Source organism: Pseudopipra pipra, chromosome 10, assembly GCF_036250125.1.
Source record: "Pseudopipra pipra isolate bDixPip1 chromosome 10, bDixPip1.hap1, whole genome shotgun sequence".
In the NCBI taxonomy this organism is placed as follows: Eukaryota; Metazoa; Chordata; class Aves; order Passeriformes; family Pipridae; genus Pseudopipra; species Pseudopipra pipra.
Genome location: NC_087558.1, coordinates 16,373,547 through 16,398,050, shown reverse-complemented (window position 1 = coordinate 16,398,050; position 24,504 = coordinate 16,373,547). Strand labels below are relative to the sequence as shown.

Below are 24,504 nucleotides of genomic sequence, written 5' to 3'. Positions count from 1 at the left end.
AACATTCTTAAGGATGGCCTTTTAAATCACTGAACAAGAAAACCAAGGATATCTGCAGCAGGATCTGCAAACTGTCAAAGAAAATTACTTGAGCTAAGACTTCTACACAATGAAAAAAATGGAAAGAACATCCTGACAGGGGAAGGGGTAGAGCCTAATGCATTTCAGTTCTTCCGGAGATTGGACAGAATACAGGGGGCTGGGCAGTCGTGATCCCCTGGTGGTAATTCATAATGTGATCACAGGAGGATTTCCTGTGAATGAGGACAACTCAAGTGACCACTAGGCTGTGACCACTTTTATTACATGACCACTGACTTCATTAACAACAGTCACATATTCAATGGAATAAAAACAGTCACATCATTGATCTCAACATGAAATTATATGTGGTGAAACGTGGAAGATGGGCCATATTTCTAATGTGCTTGAAGAACCAGTTTTTAAACTACTTATAATTGCTTTTGGGTTTGGAGGTTTGTTCATTTGGTTTGGGGGTTTGTTTGGTTTGGGTTTGAGTTTGTTTTTTGGTTTTTTTTTTTCTTTTAAAGATGAAATCCTATTGATATTGATAGTTTGTAAATCTTAAAGCCTAGAGAAGAGGTAAAACTGAGGACTCCTCATCCGGAATGATGAGGATTGCCTGGTAAGATGTGCCAGCAACTTGGGTTTGAAGGAGGCCAAGTGCGAGATCATGTATCTTAAGGCAACTGATGTATAATTCTCAATGTTATACAACTTTTATTTAGTAAGAGATCATATTTCTGACCACTTGCCTCTGTAAAACAGCACTGTTGATATTTGTAAAGAGCTGAATTAGCTCGTTGCAGGCTTTGGATCAATATATGCCTTCTATACTTCTGGAACCGCTACTCCTTCTGACCTCCAAAACATTGTGACCATAAATCAAAAAGATGTGGAAAGCTCTGCTACATATAGTAATAATGGCATCTTTCATTTTATTTTTCTGGATGAGATTGGAAAATTGCGTTGTAACACGAGGAAGCAGCTGCTCAGGAAGGGTTTCAAGAAGGAACCTGCCGGTTTCAGGCAGGGTCAGCTAATGGTGCCCTTGGAGAGGTTTTAGCGATGTCAGGGGATGGGGTTGAGCTGGTCGGAGCCGGTGTGCGGCGGGGTTTGCTGTCACAGTCCCTAATGCCATGGGGCAGGCGGGACCCGCGGGCAGCTGACGGGCGGCAGGACGTGAGGCGGAACGAGCCGCTTGATCATTTCTAAAGGGTGGCAGCTCAGAGACAGAAAACGCGCCCTGCAGTGCCTGTTCTCAGCACACACCTGGACACACTTTCCACGCCCGTAGCATAAGATTACGGCCCAGTGTGTCCCTGTCCCAGCGGTGTTACCCGGCCCGGAGCTCTGACCTTGGCGGGGACACGGCAGTGCGCCTGCGCGGGGCTCCCCCGCCCTCACCAAAAATGGATGCCCCGGGGCAGCCTCGCACGTGAGGCACCGCCGGGCGCCGCTTCCGCCCTCTCTCTGCCACGTGACGCGCGGCTCTTACGGAAGCCCGATGGGGACGCGCAGGCCGCGTTCGGCGGCTGACCCGCGGAGTGCCGAGCGGAGCCGAGGTGCCTGAAGCGCTCCCCGGCCGGGCCGGGCCGGGCCCGCAGTGCTGCCCGGCCTCTCCGCGCCGCTCGGGGTGAGTACGGACCGCCCGGGGCGCGGCGGCAGCGCCCCAGCTCCGCGCGGGGGGCTCGGCCTGCCCGCGGGCCAGAGCCGGCCCTTTTCCGCGCTCACAGCCGGAGCCCCCCAGCCCGTGTGTCCCCGGTGCCGGGGGCGCTCCCGGCGCTCCCAGTGCTTGGAAGCCTTTCGGCAGCGGGAGCAGCGCCGCGCTGGGGGTCGGCAGCGGCCCGGGGGGGTTTGGACGTTCAGCCCTCACGGGGACACTCGAGGCACTGAGGCCGCGGAGTCCCCTCTGCCCTCGGGCGTTATCGTCTGACGACCCTCCCTTAGGGGAAGGAGGGACCTTCCCCCAGTCTGCTGCGGAATGCTCTTAATGCCGCCGCAGCGCAGGGAACATTTGGGTGTTTCAGAGAAATGGTTCTCAGAGTGACGGTTTTTTTCTCCTAACGTTCCTCAGTATTTTTATTTTCTATTAAAATATTTTGTGTTCAAACCTTCAGCTGGAGTAAAATAGACTTGAAAGAGCGCAGCCTTTAGTGTTTTGTGACCGCACAGCTTTCCTCGTGTATAATGGATACGTTTTGTTCATGTGCTGAGGAGAGAGGGCAGCGTATTTTAGAAGTTCAGCACCTGTGACCGTGCTGTGCAGAACAGCTTTGGTTGCTCCTGGGGCTCCTTCCCCTCGGGTTGTTCTGTCGGTGCTTTGTTAGAGCACAGCCTCTGCCCCACGCCGCCTCCGTGATACATGTTCTGACAGCTCTAGGCTCCTGTAATAGGTACTTCGGGTCCTTCATTCGTGCCTTAACTTTGCTCTAAGTCCTCCTCTTCCCCTTTTTTCCTGTCTGAGGATATGTGGACACTTGCCAAAGGAGCACTTTGCAGCTTATGTGCACACGAACAGACGAGCTGTAAAGTAACCACATCAGGAACAAACAGTAATGTAGCTGGAGAAGTTACAGTTTGGTGTCGGCTGTAAAACCTGCCCTGCTCTCAGAGCTGGCACAGATATACTGTTACCAGTGCTCATCCTGTATCTCGGGTTCCTCGCTGTGCAGAACATTCCCTGTTGCAGCACAGATATGGCCAATGCCTGGTTATTGCCAGAATGCTGGCAAAGAGTCATCCCTAACATTTTTATGCATTGCTTCATCCTCATCTCTCCTGTTGATGTTCTTTTTTAGGAGAGGGAGAAGGAGGTACCTACCCCTTGCCTCTTGCTGTCTCTTCTTTGTCCTTCTCTGGATTTCTTCCTTCCCTGCCTTCTTTCATTAAATGCCACTGATGCTCATTTGCACTTCAGCTGCTTTCTGTCTGTTTATCCTGTATCTGTGATTGTATTTTTATTGTCTTATTGTTCTCAGACTCGTATTCTCATGCCTCTTTAAGAACTACCTAGGTCTGTAAATATCAATTTTAAAATCCTCATTATCCTTGATTTATTATTAATGTTTTTCTGTAAAATGCTTTGTGTAACAAAGACATTACAGAAAACATTAGTTTGTTTTGTTCTCAAGCTCCATTAAAATATTTTAAGTTTTATGTTGGTGAAATCTCACCATTTCTTGTTTTGCTATTCTCTTGTAAAAAGGAGTAAAAACTGAAATCACTTTGACAGCAAATCCAGTTCTCAGTGACTGAAAGTAGACAAGAAGTAGGCAAGAGTAGGAAGACATTGAGGTATTGCATCTATAGGTCCTTGGAAAGTACAGCTAAACCCACACAGAGCTATTTAATGTATAAATAGTTTATAAAGTGACTGTTCTAATTATGGCTTTGTGTGTGTTTTACCTTGCGGCTGGAAAACAGTTGTGGTGTAAACTTGTGTCCCAAAGCAATGCCAGGTTGTAGGGAAGCTGTGGTGCAAACACTGCTGCAGGGCAGGGATACTTGATTGCCAAAATTAGAGCTGCACAGGTATTTCAAAACGAGGATGTGGGCAAGCACTGAAACACCTTTTGTCAAGTCCTGTGAGCAATAAGTGTGCTTGAAGTGCTGCCACTCGATATTCTGGGTACTTTAAGTTCTTCTTAAAATTTGGTCTCTTTTTCTGACATTTTTATTCAGTCTGGGAATGCTTTTCTCATCAGAGAGAATGTTTTCAAATGAAAAGCACTGTTTGGAATGTGGAAATGTCAGAAGACTCTATTTTCTTCATGTCACTGGCTGATCCAGCCAATGTCTGCAAGAGAGACAAATCCAGCTTGCAAAATCAAAGGATGAAAAAACTCCATGAGAAAGGTTAAAAACTTTGAAGTGGCAGAGAAGTTTAAGAACCTCTTGAACTCCTATAAAGTGTTTATTTCTAACAAAGTGGGTTAACTTTATTTCACTTGATTACATACAAATAGTGAGAATTAATACAGATGGATTAAATTTTCAGGTATTTTCTTTATAAGTATTTTTTTTTAAAATTTACATAGAACAGTGACATTCTTGCCTTTTCCTGATCACTTGTTTTCCTGCTGTGCTCCAGTGAGACTTTGAGATTAATGAGATTCTTTCATTTGATCCATAGTCATAGGAAGTCTTGAAAATAACGCTGAGGATCCCAGGATGGATTCCCAAGTGGATCACATCTTGAATATACTCATTGTGTGCATTTAAGTGTTACACAGTCCAGATCCTTCTGTGTGCTTCTTTCTGTTGGTTGAAGGTTACTATTAGTTCAAGGTTTTGTTGATAAATCTGGAAGGTAATGCTTGTGTGTGCTGGTGGGAGGAAGGGCCTGTGGGCTGCCTCACCTGCCACGCAGCGTCTCCGCACCGAGGCTCAGAGTTCTGCATGTTCAGCTCAGGGAAGTGCACACACAGCAACAGATAGAGCCCTGCTGCCAAAAATAGGAAAAGAATCTAGTTGCAATATTAGTGGCAAACCCTGCCTTTTTGGCAGAATAGGTCACTTCATTTAGGAAACTGCTTAAGCAACACCACTAAATGATGTCCTGCTACAGTAAGCCGTGCTTCCCACAAGCAGGTTTGCTGGGAAAACTGTATTTACATATTGTGTGTGCACATATATGTCTAGAAACTTTTTTTTTTCCAATCCTAACCCTAAAAATAACCATTATCTCAATCTGAGCTGTTGGCAAGGCCCCCAGCCATTAAGCCATTGCCTGGATAAAAAATTTCTCACAACCAATTCCTTGCAGCTCACTGTTTACTCTGGGAGCCCCTTTCCAGCCCCACTCCAACTGCAGCTTTAGAATGTCTCTCTTAGCTGAGTCCATAACCATAATCTCAGAATGAGCCATCAGCCACCAGCCACTGCCCAGGTGAACAACTTCTCCCAGCCCTCTGAGGTTCCTTTCCAGCCCACAGTTTCCATCAGGAGCCCCTTCCCAACCCACCTTCATGTGCATCTCTAGGATTTCTTTTTCTCTCAACCTTAAATCCATCTTCAAAACCCCAGTTATCTTGGTCTTTGACACAGCTCACAACAAATACATCAGTTTCTCACAGCCCAGTTTCTAGGAAACTCCCCCACTGCTTCAGTTGAAATCCCCCTCCTCTTCTAGGAAAATGTATCTATAAAGTATTGGCAAACACTTTTAAATTTAAATAAAGTCTTGTTCTCTCTGCCCTCGTCTTGTATCAGTTCTGCAAAAGTAAGATTTTAATTTACAGAAAAACAGACGTGAGAAGTTCACATAATTGCTGTGATTGGAAATGGTTATGAATGTACTCAGTGTTCAAGCTGATTTGACAGGCTGTTGATAGGAACTTTGTCCTTGTGAGATGGGGGGAGATCTGGATGACTGAATGTGAGCAGGAGGCTGCTGCCCAAGCTGAGCCTTTTGTCATTCCACTGTTTCAACATGCAGTTTTGTAAGGCTTCAGCCATTTTCTCAAATACTGGATTTGTGTGAATGCAAACCAACAACTTCGATTTCTTGCCAATTCTGAATAGATTTCCTATCAATCCTATCAGAGATTTGTTGGTTGTTTTGTCTTTCTTTTTCTGCCAGCCAGTGCAAGAATAATACCTTACATGCAGAATTTCTAGGTTTGGGGTTTTTTTACCGTGACTCACTCACTTTGAGGACCCTCAGTGCAGCTCTGAGCGTTGTCTGCAGCATCAGTTTGTTCTTCTTTCATCACCTGCACCTCTCAGCACTTTGAGACTACACTTCCTATGAATTTTACTGCATAATTTGTTTCTTTAAATAAGTCTCTACCACTTGCCTAGTAATAAGAACAAAGCACTTCCTTTACATACTTTCTGCTGCTTTCCTGTATTGCTCTTAGAGTTTTTGGTTTTCTTTTCCCAGAATGAGCGGAGCCGCATTCCCGTCTCCAGCTGCCGAGATGGCAGAAATGAACCGCCTTCAGTATGAGATGGAATACACAGAAGGGATCAGTCAGCGCATGAGGGTCCCCGAAAAACTCAAAGTAGCTCCTCAAAATGCTGACCTGGAAAAGGACATCCCAGAAGGATTTCCAAATGCCAGTGTAACTATGCAGGTTCCAGAGCGGATTGTAGTGGCAGGTATGTCTGCGTTTCAATGCAGGTGAAAATTTAAATTAGCTTCCCAAATTTCTGGATGGAAAAAAATATGTATTGATGCATTTTTAAAAGAACAACCTGTAAAATGCTCTCTGGTTTTCAAACAGTTAATGCTCATTAACTTTGACATAGGAAGTTTCTTAAACTCTAAAAATGTTTTATTAATAGTTTTGGTGTAGCTTTTAATGGAGACAGTTAATGAATTAATTATGCACAGAAGGTTTAATTGCTGACATTTCATCTTACTAAACCATTTTTAGAGGAAAAAAGGTAATGTTTATTGATTTACACCTAATTTTTATTAATTAACTATAAGGTAAAGTAACTATAACAAGTTTTGGGGATCTGCTGTATATATTAGTCATGCGAAATGTGTTTGATCATAATCAGAATTCTAATTATGTTAAGAACCTATCTGTTATTGGGTGGACTCTATCAATATAGTATTTATGGTCATGGGCTTTACAGTGACAGACCTGGAACTGCTGAAGGTCTTGCAATTTGCAAAATGTGTGACATGTATATTTTATGCCTTGACATCCCCAGTCAAATACACCGTTAATAGGACTTTGTCTTGAGTGCTCTCACTTGCAGTAGCAGTTGATGTGGCTCAGGATTACTCAGGATCGTTGTTCCCAGAGAAACTGCTCAAATAATTGTCAATAATGTGGTCTTTATGAGAGCTTTACCAATAGTTTTTAACATACAAGACCTGTTAAGGAAAGTTATACTTCATTATTTGGCGTGGGCCAGGGAAGTGACTGCTGTGATGTCTTTTTGAACTTTAGTGTTGGCCCTCAGGCCTCAGAACGGTTTACTTGCTATTGACAACTGATGTTCTTGCAGGTAATAGTGAAGACATTCCATTTTCCAGACCAGCAGACCTTGACATTCTTCAATCTACTCCATTGAAACCACTGGCACTGAAAACTCCTCCCCGTGTTATTTCTCTTAGTGATCGACCGCTAGATTTTTTGGATCTAGAAAAACCTCCACAGCAGACACCTCAAAGTGAAGAGGCCAGTACTTCTTTTGCTTTTTCCTTAGTTGAGAAGCATTCTACTACTAAAGAAAGTGAAATGACCAATGATTTCTCTACTGTGGTAGAAAATCAACTTGGTGCTAACATAAGTTGGGAAAATCTAAAAATATTTTTATTACCACTGTGGTACTTCTGATGATGCCTTTGAAGTGGCAGATGGCATGGGGCTGCCATGCTCAGTAGGCTTACTCAGTACTTACAAAAATAAAGTCATAGTTAGAACTGCTCAAAATACTTTTAAAAAAACCATCCTTTTGATGAAGAGAAAACTGCAAGATTTTTTTTTTAAATTTACAGATTATCAGAAAACAGACTAGAGAACTACACATTCTTTTAATGTGCGTAGTTGACCTCTGGAGTTCATGGCCGGATGATATAACACCACACAGAATTAATGAGTTTTGTTAAAACTCTGAAAACCAACTTCATAGAATGGTATGACATTGGCATCCAGGTGAATGATGGTAATTGACATCTTAAAACCAGAAAAATATTTATGAAGCTGCATATTCTGTAGACTTACAAAATACAGTAGAAATACATTTCTCTCTCATGATAGGAAGTAATCCCAGAATGGATAAGGTTGGGACCACTGGAGGTCATCTAGTCCAACCTTCCCACGCAAGCAGGGTCTCCTAGAGCACATTATTCAGGATTGTGTCCAGAGGACTTTTGAATATCTTCAGAGACTATTAAAAATTCTGTCAGTTCATCATTTTGGCATCAGAACACATGGATAGATAACAACAGGATTGCAATAAGGTTGGAGCTTGGTTTTACATGTACAGGCATCAGATCCTGTCATCAGTTGTTTTCCTCCTTATCATTGTGAAACCCATGAAAACATGCCTTCGTATCTGAGGGCAGATCTAACCTACAGACCTCCACTGCACATTATTGTGTCCTGGAACTCTCTGTCTTTTATGTGCCTCTCTCTCCCTTCGATGCAGGTCCGCTCAGTGGGAAGACTGAAGAGAGAACGTTCCATGAGCGAAAACGCCACGCGGCAGAACGGCCAACTGGCCCGGAATGACTCCATGTGAGTAGGGCAACAGAGTGCAGGGACACTGCTAGAGCTTTGTTACACACCTCCTTTGTTCCTTAGCTCCTTGTTATTTGCTTTTTCCAACTAATATTTTGTATGTTGTGGCAAGTACATCATTTTAACAACTTCAAGGCCAGCATTTTTCTTAATTCTTATGCTTTTTGTTTAGTGAGGTGAGTAATTTGTGAAGTCTTTTCTTGCAGTGGATAGGTGGAAGTGTTTGTAGGTTCACAGTTTCACCAGTTACCATCAATTGTTATTTCAGGAGATTTTTCAGTTTCTGAATTGGTAGAATATTTTTTTCCCCTGAATTTTCAGGAAATTGAGTTCTTTGTACATCAAAATGTTCCCAGTTCTCTCACTGTTGATATTATAATGATTTTCACTCTTAGAAGAAGGAGTATTTTTACTTCCTCATAAATATTAGAATAAGTAATTTTTCTTTGGTATCAATATATTTAATATATTGGAATCTGTCAGTATATATCTTAACCTTTTGAGACCAAATTAGCAGGTAGCATTTAGAATTGGAAACTTCATCTACTGTTACCATCCAAGGCAGTAATTCTTAGGGTGCTTTCTGAAGACATACATGCCTGTAAATTTTTATTGGATATGATAGCTTTTGATTAATCTCAGTTTATTCTAAGTGACAGCATCTCTTCACCTGGAAATAACTGGTTTTGCAATGTAACACTTAGGAATCTTTTATATGTGAGTTTTAATACAGCTGCCATAAGGAATACTTGTCTTGGAAAAGATTTTAGATTTAAGACTTAAAGATGGGATTCATTTGTCCCAATGTAGACTGTGTAACAGTATTGCTAGATCACCATAAACTTAATATTCAGTAATGAGGAAAATAAGTACATGACCTCCTTTGGATCTACCTATTTTTAATCTAAAGTAGATCAAGTGAATTATGCCCTAGAAATGCCTGTTTTCTTCTATTTAGAGCAAGGGCACTATGTGTACTACATACCTGTCTACCTGTTAGTTTGTCTAAAACTAATGAAATGGACTCTGCACATTCCAGACATAAGTCTCCTTCTCTTCCTCCACATCTTTATGGAAATGTTGTTTCATATCTTCCTCTTCTTAATCAGACTTTTGGTTCATACAAGCTTATGGATTGCACATGTCTAGGCACTCAAGTCTGCAGAGTCAGACATTCACTGAGCTGGCAAAACTAGATTTGCATCCTTATCTCCTGCTCAGCTCAGTCTCCAGGTGTTCTATCAGCCTACTAAATGCCCAGGTTCCCTGTGGTATCAGTTATCCAGTTATGTCCTGTTGAACCAGACTGCAGGAATGGCTTTCTCTTGCCTGTCTGATGGCTTGCACATGGTACATGATGGTCTTTTTGTGATGGAAGCTGCTTGGGAAAACGTTGATCCCTTTGCTGCTGCCGGTGCTGCTTTGCCAGTATTGACATATTTGATGTATTGCACTTAAAGCAAGAACAGATGGTACAGAAATTCTTGTGATTTCTTGATACTGCTTTACACTTGCTCTCAGGTTAGTTTAGTCTTACAAAAGTCATGGGCCATGTCTGCCCAGCCAGACATCTGAGGAAATAGCAAGATCAGCTCTTGACTGGATGTATCCAGTTGCTGTCAGATTTCTCACATGTTGGGGTTTCTTGAATGTGGAAATCCTAAATCTCTAAAACTCGCCTGTGTGCTTTGCTGTCACTCAGTAGCTATGTATAGAATTACTGGTTTAAAATGATCTGAATATTATTTGGTGTCACAGTTTTTGAATCTACTAGCAGTCCTTCAGAAGCTTAGCAATACAATATGCACCTGGAATCCTGTAAATTTAAAAAGGATGTGATCAAAGAACATATAACTGGTAGCTGGTGTGACTCAGTTTATCATTTACAAAAGTCAGGAGATTATGACCCCCCTGGAGAGTAGTTTGGCTCTCTTGATACCCATGGTAGTCCTTGCATAAGGTCTGTCACATAAATCAAACTTCCAGTGCCAAGCACTTTACATTATGCATGTCCTTTGGATTGATCCAGGATCTCTTCTCTTGCTTGCATGAAAAATCCCAGCTAGCTGATAGTGACCCTGCTGTATCCACACTCTCTGCTGCCCATGTGGAAGAAGCTGTCCTTCCCCACTGCAGCATTCCACACTTGCTGACCTGCAGTTGGTGCATTTTAGTAGAAATTCATTTTTCTCTTGTCCTCCCAAGTTCTTGTTTCCTTATGAGAGACGTTATGCTGTGTCTCGAGTGTAGATCACATGGCTTGAAATCACTGAGGTTCCTAGAAGTTGCTTCTTTCTCTGACATAATTGCTTCTTCTGACTTGGTACAATACAAAAGACAAAATTGCTTTGAACATGCTATGGATGTTTCTCCCTCATCTAGGTTTTGTCAGTCTCCAAGAATGTGACTCTGGACTGGCTCACTCCAGGAGAGTGTTCTGTGAATTCAGGTTGCTGAAATACCATGTTCCCAGGGGAACTTGTGTGGCTCACACAAATACAGTAAATGTAAATACATGTAAATGTAATCTTTATACTACAGAAAAATAGTTGTGCACCTGTTACCTCATTTATATCACCTCGAAATTTCTTTACTATCTAGAAATACTATATCTTCCAATGGTACAGAGCCATAAGAAACTTACTGCACCTAAAGTTCTTACATCTAGTGTTGTTGGCTGAAAAAAATAGCCTTTGTTATAATTACTGTAATGATACATTGCTGCTTCATCAAAACTGGCTTGACTTGTGAATTCGTATCATGTCTACATAGTTTACTTCTGCAGTAACATGCTATGGTGCTGTAACTTGACAAAGATCAGCTCTTTATTCCTGTGCTTGTGTGAGTCTAGTTCACACCTTCAAATAGGAAAGTCCACGTTTTACTTGAAATATTAAATTCCTGTACAAAACCCAAAACCTTTTTTTTAAACACTTGTTTCTCTTACCTCCTTGATTCCTCTCCCTGACAGACATGATAGTCAGCTCAGATGCTGTGATGAGGACTCCATTAAAAGGCACAGGGAGCACTGCCTTTCAATGCCTTTGTTTTCTAAACAAGACTATGATTCTGAAGTTTTAATCTAGTGCACTGTTGTCCTACTTGGACAAAATATTCAGATGTACTGCGTGCAATTCCAGTGCTTGGCTTACAAAGTGACAAAATTAAATATTCTGGAATAGATTGTCAGATGGAAGCAGAGTTGGCTGGGCTCCCTATCACAGTGTTCTCCATATGGAACAAGTAGTTTCTCTTCTGTTACCTTTCTTGTCATCCAGTTGCATGCAGAGACAGTTCTGAGAATTTTTTGGCACTTAGGCTTCACTAAAGACAGTAATTCCCAAATGCTCTTAGAAAACCTGAGACTAACAAGTGGTACCTGGTGGTACAGTAACTGCATAGCAATAGTGACAGCTCTCTAAATTACAGTCCCTCTATTGATAAGAATGCTTACTTAAGAGATTACAATTATTATTCAAGGTGGCACAGATCAGATACTGTCCCAAGAAATAAAATGCCACGGTTCCAGTCACCTCTTTCGACTAAGGATTGCACGTAAGCCTAAATGTTACCTGGTATATGAAAATCAAGAGTGTGTCTAATTACGTAGCTCTCTGCAATACTAATATTCTGACTAAGTATCTGTAGTTTAGAAGATAAAATTTGAAACAGCCTTTGCTACACTGAATGTGTGGTTTCTAATTTTGCTTCAGGGTTTCTCAAACTTGGCCATATCATTTCCCCCTGTAAAGAGCATAGGGAAAAATACCTGACAGCCAATGAAAGGGACAGTAAAAAAAATTAAATTTCAAAGTAGTTTGTTTGACTCTTTGTTCTTTGGCTGGTTTTGAATAGCTGGAGAAACCAAGCATTTTGTTGGTCGTTGCCAGGCAGTGTTGAATGCAGGGATTCCACTTCTGTATTGGAAGTCACCAAATCACCAAGAGTGCATGGAAAAGTGGACAGCACTTAATTTTTTTTTCTGTTCCAGCCTTTTCCTTAGAAAAACACATCTCTCTAAAGAGTTCAGTTTCACAGTTTGAGAAATTCTGTTCTTCATGCAAATCATGGAGAAAAGGTGATTGTGTGCATGTCTTTAACAAGAATACAGTCTGCCTATGTGCTTGAATTTAAAGTAACCTTAACTAGTTAAATCTGTTTACCTCTCATTTCATACTTCCAGAACTGCAAGTCAGAGAAATACCTGAAATAAAGCCTGTATACATCACAAATGCTTTGAGAAGTTTTAGGAGAGATTACTGCTAAGCTAAGAACTCTGCATATAGCAGAATGTACACTTTCATAGTAATGCCTGTAATTCCATGTTGTTTGGTTTGGTTCCATACTCTGGAATTGACTGGTGTTGGTAACCAGGGAGTGGTAAAATAAGAGGCTGGAGCCACTTTTCAGAAATCTGAAACAAAGTCATACCTAAAACTAAGACCATTTAACTAGAAATGGAGAAGAGGCATAGCCACAGCAATGATACGTGCTCATACGAGGTATATGTTAGAGATTTTTTTTCTTTTGTCGTCTGGGCTGATTTGTATATCAGGTAATTGCTTTATAATATTTCTTCTCTATGGTCTCTGACGTAGTTCAAAGGAGTCCTATATGTTTACAGGACATAAATTTCAAACCCTGAAAAAAGAAGATGGAAGAAAAATTTGGCTTCTCTCTCCCTGGCATTTGTGCTCTTCATGGAATTATTCTCAATTTTTGATTTTTCCTTATTATATACACTTTGAATTTGATCAGCACATGTAACTTAGTTCTAGGGAATTTTGTACAGTTGTTGTTAAATTAGGTTGGGGTTTTTTTCACTTCTTAAAATACTTTTAGTATCTACAGAAGTCTTTGTGTGCAAATGACATTACTGTGGTATTTATGGTGATACCATTCTGGGCAACAGGAATTCCACAATGTCATCTATTTTGCAGTATGTCTAAATACTCTTTGCAAAAGTATCTTTCAGCCTATTCTGTGCACATCTGAAGTGATGAACAGGAAAAATTGCTTTTGAAGTAAAACATACTATGCATTCAAGCTTTAAGCTCCTCCCTGGATTGCCTGAAGCCAGCAAATCCACAAGCAGTAAAAATTCTCATAAATTCCCTTTAGTGGCAATATTTCAATACTTGCCCCTGCTTGATATTTTTCTAGTGATCATTGGCATTTCCAGCACAATTCAAGAGTAGAATGTGTAGGTGTGACCACTATCATTGATTGCAAGGTAGAAGTCACCATAAATAGAGGAGAAAGGTGAATTCTGCAAGTCCTGGAGAACAATAAAAGCTGTAGAGAAGCGATAGTTATTTACTGTTGTATCCTTCTTACTTGCTGTTGTCCAAATGTACTCTAGGGCAGCATGAAAAGGTATCTGTAGTTCAGGTAATAAACAATTCCCAGTGTCAGTCAGGCACCAGTCACTGCAGTCTTTGAGTTCCTTTGAAGCACAGGATGGCTGAACTCTGCTGTGGATGAAGTGACATTCCTGTAACGTGTTTTCAGTCAGTCTGTCCAACTGATTTTTCTTTCTTGCTCGATTTTGTGATCTTGGTGCCAGCCAGTTGCAGAGCAACTCTGTTCAGTGTGAGAGTATCCATAGAATTCTCACTCAGCTAGAGATGATCCAAATATCAAACCAGCTTCCAATCACTCAGCCACTAATGTTTTACTAAAAGTGCCAGGGGTAGAAAGATTGACATTCTAAACCCAAAAGCTGTTGGAGCAAAGCACAAGGGACAAGGAAATGTGTTGAGTTATGGGTGCTAATCTAGGAATAAAAACTATCCCAATATTTAAAGGCTACAGTGGCTCGCACTTGGTTTGCATTTGTGTTAATATGTACAATTAAGTTAACACAAATTTCTTCCTATTAAAAAAGCATCTCACCTTTAATTAAAGTTTCCAGATTAAAAAAAAATAAAGAGCCTTTATATGTGTACAAAAATGTGGATAAAGTCAGTTTGAATGTAAAGAAACATGAGGAAATCACAGGCAGTTTATCAAAACTAATTTCTCTCTGATAGACAAGGTTTGTATAATCCAAATGATCATGTTTTAATTTCAGTCCTGCATATTTTAAGTAATATTTTTTGCATCACAGTCAACAAGTTAGATCATGTAATTTTTTTCACTGGGATATGAATTTTGTGTTATTTCTTGAATTTGTTGTAGTTCCCTTTAAACTTGTTTATGTGCAAACCAAAATACCATCTTGATCTTTCATCACAGCTTCAAAACAATTTTATTGAAGGGGCTCTATGTGAGATTCTCCCTATTGAAAAAGGCTTGTGTTTTTAAAAGAGATTGTGTAGGATTTTCTTAAAATGCTAATGCTTTTTAAGACAGTTCTCATTGATGTCATTGGGGACTTGAATACTGACTTCAACAGGTACAGATTTAGCTGTACAAGCACTTTTTAAAACTAACTTGTATAACAGATCAAAACTGTGTCCTTGGATTACATGTGTTTGTTTCTGAAGAACATATGTAAATGTAGCTCATAATCCCTACTCTACTAAAATTTGAGTGTTACCTTATAATGGTGGGAGAAGGGTAAACCAAAAGCAAGCAATAAGCATTTTGGAATGGGGTCTATCTGAAAAGCTCTTTTTTTTAATTTAAAATCTGACTACAGTATTTCTCTCTTCATTTACTGTGCTTATACAAACAGTGTGACACCATCACTGCAACAGGCTCGTGTCTGTCCTCCCAATATGTTACCTGAAGACGGAACTAATCTTTACTCTGCTCGTGGCATTTTGTCGTTTATCCAGTCTTCCACTCGTAGGGCTTACCAGCAGGTCTTGGATGTGCTGGATGAAAACCGCAGGTGATTGGTTGTCACTGGTTCTTGCCAGCTTTTGCTGCTTCTTTTTTTTTTTTTTTCTGTTCTCCTTTTTAGTGGAGTTTGGTTTCTGTTTACAAAATAATGAGATGAAAGTATTTGCTTTTGCTTTCCTTTGCTTTCACTCTTCATAAGCAATTTAAATGTCCAAAATTCACATTTCAAAATGCTTCTGTTTCAAATATAGGGTTGTTCTGGTTCCCTTCCAAATAAAAATCAAAATAGGAAGGGTTAGCCTGTGGCTGCAGGGGGTTTTGCTCTTCTGAGATTGTCAGCGTTTTCTGCAATTAACACTTGACCCTGAGCCTGCAAATTTACTAGCCTTGTCTTCTGCTTTTCTGTTGGTGAGCAGTGGTGCAAATCAATAAGATTGGGTTGATGTTGTCATAAAGCATTAAAACAAATGTGCAGAAACAGGGCAGAATATCATGCTTTTGGTAATGTGTCAAGACTTGAGGCTGTTTCAGTTTATATTGGGAATAGTTATCTCTGGCTGACACCTGACTGATGGTGGCCACTTTGGATGCTGAGAGCAAGAAAGGCAATGAACACTAAGAAGCTGGTTGCTCCTCTGATTATTGCTGTCTCTGGTTTTATGTATAACCTGACACTTTGAGAGGTGATGAGCCAGAACAAGCCTCATGGCAACCCCTGTACTTCATTCTCTTCAGTGGAGTTTTGCCCCCTTGATGCATCCTTGGACTGCTGTGATTTGGCACTTGTAAGCACTACAAGAATGGCATGTTTAACACTATAGAGACATTTACAATAACTGATAATGGCAATGGTAATTTACCAAAAGCAATTTTCGTTTCAGTAGTATGCTAGCACAGAAATTCAGGTAAGAATTGCAGACAGTCTCTAGTGTAGGGTTATCTCAGACCTCTGGGCTTGCCAAGAGGTTGAATTAGAGAAGATAATTGGCAAGAACATTGGGAGGAACTGCACATTGCTCCTGCAGCCCTTCAGTGTGGCCTGTGCTAGCAAGTTCTTTGAAATTTGCCATCTGCCTCTGCTGATATCCCAGCAGCACACTTAATATTTGTAGTGTGAAGTTAAATTATTTGCTTCCTGGTTGTTTTGGTAATGAAATGTGACTATCAAGCCAATCTTACTGTGAATGTCTGTGTGTTTGCAGTCACTTGCCAAACTGGCACCTCTGATAGCTCACCATGTTTGCTGATCTGACAGTAAATAAATGCCCATATTAACATCCCTGAATTGTAGAGAACTCCAGTCTTGCTAGTCTTTATGTTCTTAAACTGGGACTCAAAAAAATCAAACAAACAAAATTAGCTGCATAGTTCCCGGTGAAATTCTGCAAGTTGGGTCCTTGTAGCTGTTAAAATTTTGATGCCTGTCAAGAGTTGGGCATCAATAACTTCTTTTCCTTTTCAATATTAAAATGAGATGGAATTACATGTTTGTTTTACTAAACTAAAGCTCCCAGATAAGGAGGACTTGTACTGTCTGTGAACAGTAGCACTTACAGATACTGTGCCAAGAATCCTTGTTAAAATATAGATTGAAATTCTAGTCCTTTTCTCAGTCTGCAGTGGAGCTACAGGTTTTATTCCTGGCTTCCATTACGCACGTTCATGCCTATGTTTTCTTGGAGTCTGGAAAACAAACACATGTGCATACATACACTTTCAGCTTACTTCCATTATCGGAAAATTTCTAGAATATTGAATACTTCAGAAGCTGCATTACTTACCCTGGTTTGGGTTAATTTTTGAGGTTCTCTCACTAACCTTCCTAGAAGGAATGGGAAACCTGTTTCTAGTCACCTATGGACAAATAGGTGCCAAACGAATGAACTTTTCAACAAGGTGGAAGTGTATTCTTTGTGGCTGGGTGTTCAGACACCCACCATTACATCTGGCGTAGGAATGTGAAATTTGGATGATCCACTTGCATGGTTGCAAAATATTGTTCATTTTAAATTGCTCCAAACCTGCACTCTGTTCTTTTGCTCTGTGTAATGTGCTTTCTATCTCAAAACCTTATCTCTTTTAACATGTTATGCTTAATGCTAGAAGGGATCTTTTATTAAAGTTAACAAGATCTGGCTGTGGGTTACTCACTGGAAATATTTTTAACTTGTTTCATGGCTTGTCTTTTTTTTTTCCCCCCAAACATTTTCCAATCCACTAAAACTGCTAACGGTAGGTGCTGATTGTCCTGCTGCAGAGAATGAGTTATGCCTAATTCAGCCAGCACTGCTCACATAATGGTTATTTAAACCAGCAACAATTTAATGATCACTGTTTACACTGTCTGTTTACTCTTGCATTTCCTTCAGCTTGGACAAGGACAATAGGTCAGTTTTGTTTTTTAACCCTTTTTCTGTTTCAATTTCTTTCAAATGACTGTAGGGCCTACACCTGTTGAGTGCCCTTCAAAGACTGATCCTTTATGCTCTAGGCAACAAAATAATCCAAAACCAACCAAACCAACAAGTCCCCAAAAAACTCCCTGCATTTAAGGAGATTTTAGAGATGTCTTAAATGCAGGAATAAAGGCAATTTCATATCTGTATAGAGTTGTGTTGAAATCTGTACTTTATCTAAAGTGTTCTTCATCTCTTGGGTCAGTACCTTTTTATTTATGAGAAAAAAGCATGAAAACTTAATATTTCCTTTATGATATCTCTTCTAAAAAGCCACCATCCTTTTTAAATGCCAAACTTCACCCACATAATCTTGTCCTGAGATGTAACAAGATTATTTTTTATATTGAGAAAATTAATTATATTTTTCATTGTAGAAATAAAATGGGATGCAAGTTAAGGCTATCCAAGAGGGCTACATCTGACTTTGGACTGGGGTAATTTCCGAAGAAAATGAAGTGGGTCTGCACATGTGAAGGAGGCTGGAAAAGCAGTAGCTATTGCTGTTTGAAGTAACTGCTTGTAGCACTGAGGCAGGCAAGGAGAGCAGTTTGATCCAGTCACTGTCCTCTCTGTACTTTAGAAGCTTACCCAGTTCATGTCCAGAACTTGTCCATCAAGTCCTACTGCCCATTCTTATGGCTTCTGTGAGACTTCCAGAGGTGTTTTAAAGTACAGCAAGAGGTGAACACAGGTACTGCCTCTGCTGAGCAGAGGGTGTGTGCTGGTCTCAGTCCCCTGTGTGCAGGCACAGGAGTGGTGCAGGTTGGACCCAGGTACTGAGATTGTCCACACTTCACTGTTTTCCTCCCAGCCCATGTGTTTGATTCCATCCTCACTGTGGTATTCCTGTTGCACGCTCTGCTCTAACCAGCAGAAGACAGACCAGGCTTAGTTGGTCATTGCCTTAGTGCCACTTTTCCCACTGTTATTAAATTGTATTACTGTGCATTCCCCTCAAGTTTCAGGCTGCTGCTGTATTTGCAGGGAGTACACATGACCTTGGAGCTATGGCTTCTTCTGATCGTGCATTAATGTTTAGGATGGAATTCACAGAAGTAGCCAGAAAACTCAAAAGTTCTATGGTACACTTCTTTTTAAAGAAGGCCATGTATTTAATACCTTTCTTTTATTATACTTGCACATTCTGTATTTACCAAAAAACTTGCTGCTGATTTTGGGGTAAGGTGATCTCAGTTATGAAGCCACTGTGATCTGTATCATCAATTCTGATATATAAAACCAAGCAAGGAGTGCAGGAGAGGTAGGGAAATATTGTGGTGTTCCTTTTGGATTCACCTGTAAAGAAAAAATGTGAACTGCAAAGAAAAGGAAGAAATCATGTGCAGCTTCCTAACAGCCTGGCTGTGTTGGAAAGTGGGATTAAAGACTTACACAGATCCCAGAATGCTCTGGGTTTGTGCCTTGCTGTAGCCCTCAACTGCCTCCAAACCTGTGGCTTTCCTTGGAAAGGGTATTGTGAATTAATAGTCATTAATTCTACAACATCTGTAAAACTCTGCCAAAAAAATAGCACAGAAGGCTGAGTTTAGAGAGCATTTGAGACCTGTTGTTCTCATTACACGAATTCCAAATGTTGTCCTGTGGGACAATGGTATGGGAAATGCGTGCTGGATACTGGCACACTGACATTCCCATATCTGCCAGTTAGTTACAGGTGACTTTTGTTGGCAGAGAAATTCTGGGACCTTTTCCATAGCTGCTGTTTGCTCCATTTCTTACACTTCCTCAAAGTATGTAGTTGTAGCATCTGTCAGTGAATACTTCAGGCTACCTGAATTATTGCTCTTATTAGGAATACCTTTTTTTTGGGTAACTTTTTGGAAGACCTCATGCATTTAGGTAAGAATATTCTGTTAGTTTATGTATTGGAAATGGGACTTCCTGTTTTGTAAAACACATCATGCTGGCTTATCTTAAGTACTAGAGGGAAGAACACTGTGGTATGCATTTATGGTGCTGACTAGAGTAGGACCTAGTCCTAGTAAGTTTTGCATCAGGTAGCAGAGTTTGCCAAGGCTCCTAGATCCTGATCCTTTTAAGTGAAACTCGTGGTTGTGATATTTTTGCGTGGTCCTTGCTGGTTTTCAGGCCAGGCCAGTGTTCTCCCAGCTACCTCAGCACCAGAGCTCTGCTTCTTACATGTACCTGCTGTAAAGATCTTCATACCAAGGTTCTCTCTGTGTTTAATGTTACAGCCTGCAGTATCCGTGGGTTAATTGCATGGTACAAGTATCTCCAGTTGGCATTGGGAAAACAAAAGGGATTTCAGGCTCCTGAACAGTTTGTTCCACATCTGTGATGTGCAACACTAATGCCTCGTTACCAGAGGCACTGAAAACACAGTACCAGCTTGGTCAGAAGGTACTGCTGGTATTCACCTCTTCTGTAAACTGCAATATAGGAGCTTCTTACTGCAAACCTAATGTATATTATAGAGTTGAAGCAACTTAAAAAGCCCTACCTTTCCTTCCTCTTTGCCTAGGAAGAAAAAGAAAAATAAATTTAAAGAGCAACACTTACAAAGATGTTCATACATCTGCTTGAACCTTGTAGTCACTTCTTCCTGGAGAGGAGTACCTCTCTTCAGACTATCCATGGTCCTTAGGTACTAGCCCAGGTGTTCTAATTATATCTAAATTATATCTAGCATAGATGAATACAGAAAAGACAAATCTCCCCTTTCCCTAGAGGGAGGAGAGGAGGATTAAAAGGGTTTTTGAAAGTATGTGTAAATACATTTATTGTTTACCCATTGTTGTTGGGTGAGCTTTTTAGTTTTGAGGGGTATTTTTTTGTTGTTTTCTTAACTGGAAGTTTCCCATGGTTATTTATAAGGCTGATAATCTCCACCCAAATCTCTATTCCACTAGTTTGTCTTCCATAAATGAAGCTGTATCATCAAAAACTTGTTACACTTCTTAGCTGCAAAAACATTCAGTGTTGATTAAATTTGATAAGAAGAATATGAAAGTGCAATTTACAAGAAAATAAATAGAAGGTATATTGTATTAAAACATTATAGAGTATATTTGGAAGTATTTTGAAGTTCCTTTGTTCTGTGTGTTTTACCTCTTATCTCTGTTTGTCATTTCCTGTTTCTGTCTCGTGCTTTCTATCTACACAAACCTGCTGTAGGCCAGTGTTACGTGGTGGGTCAGCTGCTACCACTTCCTCTAACCCTCATCATGACAACACCAGGTAAAGAGTATTTTTTTGTTAGTCATGACCCCCTAATTTAGATTCTAAAATTCAGGTTTCTGTTTCCCTCTTTCTAGTGATCTTATTTTAAAACACAATATTTTTGTGCTCCCTCTCAACTCTTGAGATATTTCAGGCCTTTATTCCTTACCCATCCAAGTCACCTGCACAGGCCTCAGTTGTCCAATAGATACAACACGCTGCAGAATTCTGACTCAGACTAATGTGTGAGAGGAGGCTCTGAAATTACATTGGCAGTACAGTTTAGGTATTTGCTATTTAGTAATGAGCTTGCTAGAAAATTTGGCCTTATATCACCTAATTTTCACGGGTGTTCTCAGTAACATGCCTGTGACTGTTAGTTGTGGCTGGATGCCTTTTCCCTGCCATTGTCCTGGCAGATTGACATTGTTTCAGTGGAACTGGATATAAGAGTGACACATAATCTCATGGGCAGAATGATGGAAAAAAAATAGTCCCTTCTACATCTGTTGTTTCCATTTGCTGTTTACAATTCCATGTTTTCATAGAAATGGAGGTTAGATTTAGGCTTAAATAGAAACTGGATTCAAGCAGGTGACTCTTCTGTAACTCCATCATTCAGTTTTTGGAATGGTCCAAGAGATATCTCAAGGGATTTCATTCTGGTAACCCTCTTAATATAATATCTGGAATGGTTTGGAAGTTGGTAGAGCAGCAGTGATACACTGTGACTTTATATTAAATTGGGAGGGAGCCGTGCTCATCTCACTGAAATGCTGAGCCTCCCTGCCTGTGTCAGGAGATGGTGAAGGACAACTGTGCTGTAGATATGGTGGAATTTTCTAAATTTTTTACCATCTACTACAAATAAAAAATTGGCCATGAGAAGACCCTCATCAGAAATCTCTTTGGATTTCAGAGGACCTGTAGAGTAAGGAGAACTCGATTTATTTTTTTGAGTGTGCAAAGCTCAGGGATCTCATATTTATTGTAAGTCCAGACTAATGCAATTCTGATCTAGAAATAGCAATTCCTATTAAGAAACAATGTATTAACAAAGTGATATATGGAAACTTGACAATTTGTCTGTTTGGGGGGGAGGGTGTTGCCTGAGCTAAGGGCATTCTAGAGAAGTTTCCTGAAAGTGATGAAAGAACATAAAGTGCAAAAGTAGTTTCTGCACTTATGTGCATTCTGCAAGCTCCAAGAATTCTACTCATATTCTCATTAGTTAACCATTAACTGTCATTAAATGTTAAACATTCTTTTAGGTGTGTTTGTTGTGAATTTGGTAGCCTTGACATTATTTTGTTCCATTTCCTAAGCTGTTTGCAGCAATTGTTCTTAGGTCCTAATGAGAAAGCAAGTCAAGGGGAGCTAAAATTGAAAACAGGTTTAAGATAGAAAGTGAGAAGCTCAAGGGTAGGTGGAGGATCCTAACAGGTGGATTTACCTGTTAGTTGTTGGAAATTAATCTGATTAAGAGGTAGCACTTGGATGATCAAAACATATACTCTGTGTAGACTTTCTGCCACTTGCCAACTGATAATAAATGTTCTGTATTTAATTACCTTGCCCTGGAGTTAGAATAATGCTCTCTCTGAATTGCTACATAAACTGAGAGTACCCTGGGAACAAACTTTCTAATGCACACAAATTCAGCAAGCAGTGAGTGATTCTGCACTGCACTCTTTATTTGCCAGCTTCTCTGCCTATAATACTGAGATTAATGTGACTGAGGTTCTTAATCTCAGTAAATGTCCCCTTGGGATATTTAAGTAGGTACTGAGCATAAGACACCCAATTCTTTCCAAGTCTCCATTTGGTTATTTCTGCTCTGTTGCCAGAGGTCTCTTGCAACTGGTGCTTTAGCTCAGGCAGTGTTCGGGTTTCATGAATCAGTTAAATAACTGGAAAGTCTTTTGAGGAACTGTATGTCAGCAAGAAGTCTGTCTGTGTGGAGAATCTTCAAAAATATTTAAATGTGGAGAGCAGTCAACCCCGATTCAGTGAAGCACTTACCCATTTCATATGCGTTTGTGCTTTACTCAGTTAGGATCCTATTGAAATATGGCCCTGTAACAGCTGCAAAAAAACTTTATAGTTCTTCATCACCACCAAGAAATACATCTACTGGAATGCTGGTAAAATAGGGTACTTGCTGATCTTTGTGTGGCTGAGACAGCTAAGCCATCTTCTTTGTTTGATAGATATGCTCTCACCAACTTTGACACGACCCTTGAGGGAACACCAGATGACATGACAGTTGTGGATGCTGCTTCCTTAAGAAGACAGGTACGTAAAGCACAGTAGTTGACAATATTAAGACAAAGCTGTAGTGGTAAAATGGGGTAACAGGTTTTTTGTGTGACTGCAAAGGTATTCATAACAGGCATGGCAAGGGATCTTCTCTGTGCCCCTGCTGGACTGCCCTTACATATCCTATATTGTTCTGGGAATCTAGAGAATCTGACTCCATTTCTGTTCCTACTTACTAGGGGCAGCAATATCTGAAGATAGAAAGTCAAATTATCAGCTGTTTAACATCCGTCTCTTTGGGATGCTAATCTTGTGTAGTTATTCAGAAGCTTCTAAAAAGTCTGGCCACTTTTACTGAAGTATTAAAAGCCTTTATTTGTTTTTAGATAATCAAACTTAATCGCCGTCTACAACTTCTGGAAGAAGAGAACAAAGAGCGAGCCAAGAGGGAAATGATCATGTACTCAATTACTGTAGCTTTCTGGCTACTCAATAGCTGGCTTTGGTTTCGGCGCTAGACATGGCCCTCAGAAAGATTTCATAGTTGAAAACACAAACAATTTGCAAAACTCCTTGTTTCTGTTTCTGAAATTGTATGCTGTTTTATAATTCATACACTGGAAACTTCCACCACAGATAAAGGCTCTAGAATTGCAGTGTTAAAGGGACACCTTGTTGTTCAGTTGTAACGTATTTAATAGATTTGCATTGCAAATACTGCAGTATCCTCCTTTGCATGCTTCTGTGTAAACATGGATCAGCCCATGGGAAGTTTGCTTCATGCAGTGTAAGGACTCCTGAGTAATCTCCAGGACTAACCACTGGAGGTTTTGTTGTGGCGGGAAGAGAACAAATTGAATGGATTTGGAAAAAAAAATACAAAAACAAAGGAATACAAATTCATTTTTATTGTTCTGTTGTTAGATGCAATTAAACAATTGCACTAGTTTTCCTTTAGTCCAAGTAGTTTGAGGTGTGCCATAATCAAGGAGTGTGTCCTGTTTATGAGTATGTTCCTTGTTTAAGTACTTGTTTGGGTCGAATAATAAAAGGAATTCTTTGCTAACATGCAGATTGTCCAGAGGTGTGTAATATGTACTTTTTTTAGGTTTAATTTTGCAGATGTTTTTCTAAAAAATACATTTTTAAGCAAGTCAGTCTATGAGTGGTCAAAAGATTATGGAGTACAAGATATTGATGTAGTGTATTTAATAAAACTCTCTCAAAAAAAAAAACCCAACCCCAAACCATTGTTTAATATTATTTTAAGAAAACTTATTGGAGGTTTCATCTAAACTATTAGTCTTTGAAGTAACTAGTAGTGGTGGCCTGAACAGCTCCAAAGCAGCAGGGGGGCATGTGTAGGCTCCGTTCCCCTGCCTGGTGTGGTGGTGGTGTTCGGGAAGCCAGCCTGCTGTCCTCCAGCACCGGGTCAGTTTAAACATCCCCTGCTCATCCCATGCTCCAGCACCTTTTTTGGTAGACACTATGTGGGGGGTGCTGGTGGCTTTGTGCCCCTGCAAGGCTGCAACTGCCACTGCCCTGCAGTGCTGTACAGCCACAGCCCC

The 24,504-nt window shown here is 40.4% G+C and overlaps 1 protein-coding gene across 7 annotated transcripts; it reads left to right on the top strand.

Annotated features, from left to right (window-relative positions):
- Window positions 1–1,462: 1,462 nt before the first annotated feature.
- Window positions 1,463–24,004, top strand: MFF (mitochondrial fission factor). Of its 7 annotated transcripts, XM_064666490.1 has the most exons (10): window positions 1,497–1,657; window positions 5,909–6,126; window positions 6,991–7,163; window positions 8,137–8,225; window positions 11,709–11,783; window positions 14,908–15,066; window positions 17,387–17,404; window positions 20,633–20,695; window positions 22,888–22,972; window positions 23,323–24,004. In XM_064666490.1, exons 2-10 carry the CDS (start codon window positions 5,910–5,912, stop codon window positions 23,452–23,454), a joined length of 1,011 nt encoding a protein of 336 aa, XP_064522560.1. In that variant the 5' UTR covers window positions 1,497–1,657; window position 5,909; the 3' UTR covers window positions 23,455–24,004. The 7 variants fall into 7 exon arrangements, with proteins under 7 accessions (XP_064522565.1, XP_064522560.1, XP_064522561.1 ...); XM_064666491.1 differs by lacking the exon at window positions 17,387–17,404 and having other exon boundaries at window positions 1,500–1,657; XM_064666492.1 differs by lacking the exon at window positions 11,709–11,783 and having other exon boundaries at window positions 1,503–1,657.
- Window positions 24,005–24,504: the final 500 nt, after the last annotated feature.

Coding starts and splice junctions, on each gene's coding strand:
- MFF (XM_064666490.1), top strand. CDS start 5,910: ATGAGCGGAGCCGCATTCCCGTCTCCAGCTGCCGAGATGGCAGAAATG. Junction 20,696..22,887: donor CCTCATCATGACAACACCAG/GTAAAGAGTATT, acceptor TTTGTTTGATAG/ATATGCTCTCACCAACTTTG. Junction 22,973..23,322: donor CTGCTTCCTTAAGAAGACAG/GTACGTAAAGCA, acceptor ATTTGTTTTTAG/ATAATCAAACTTAATCGCCG.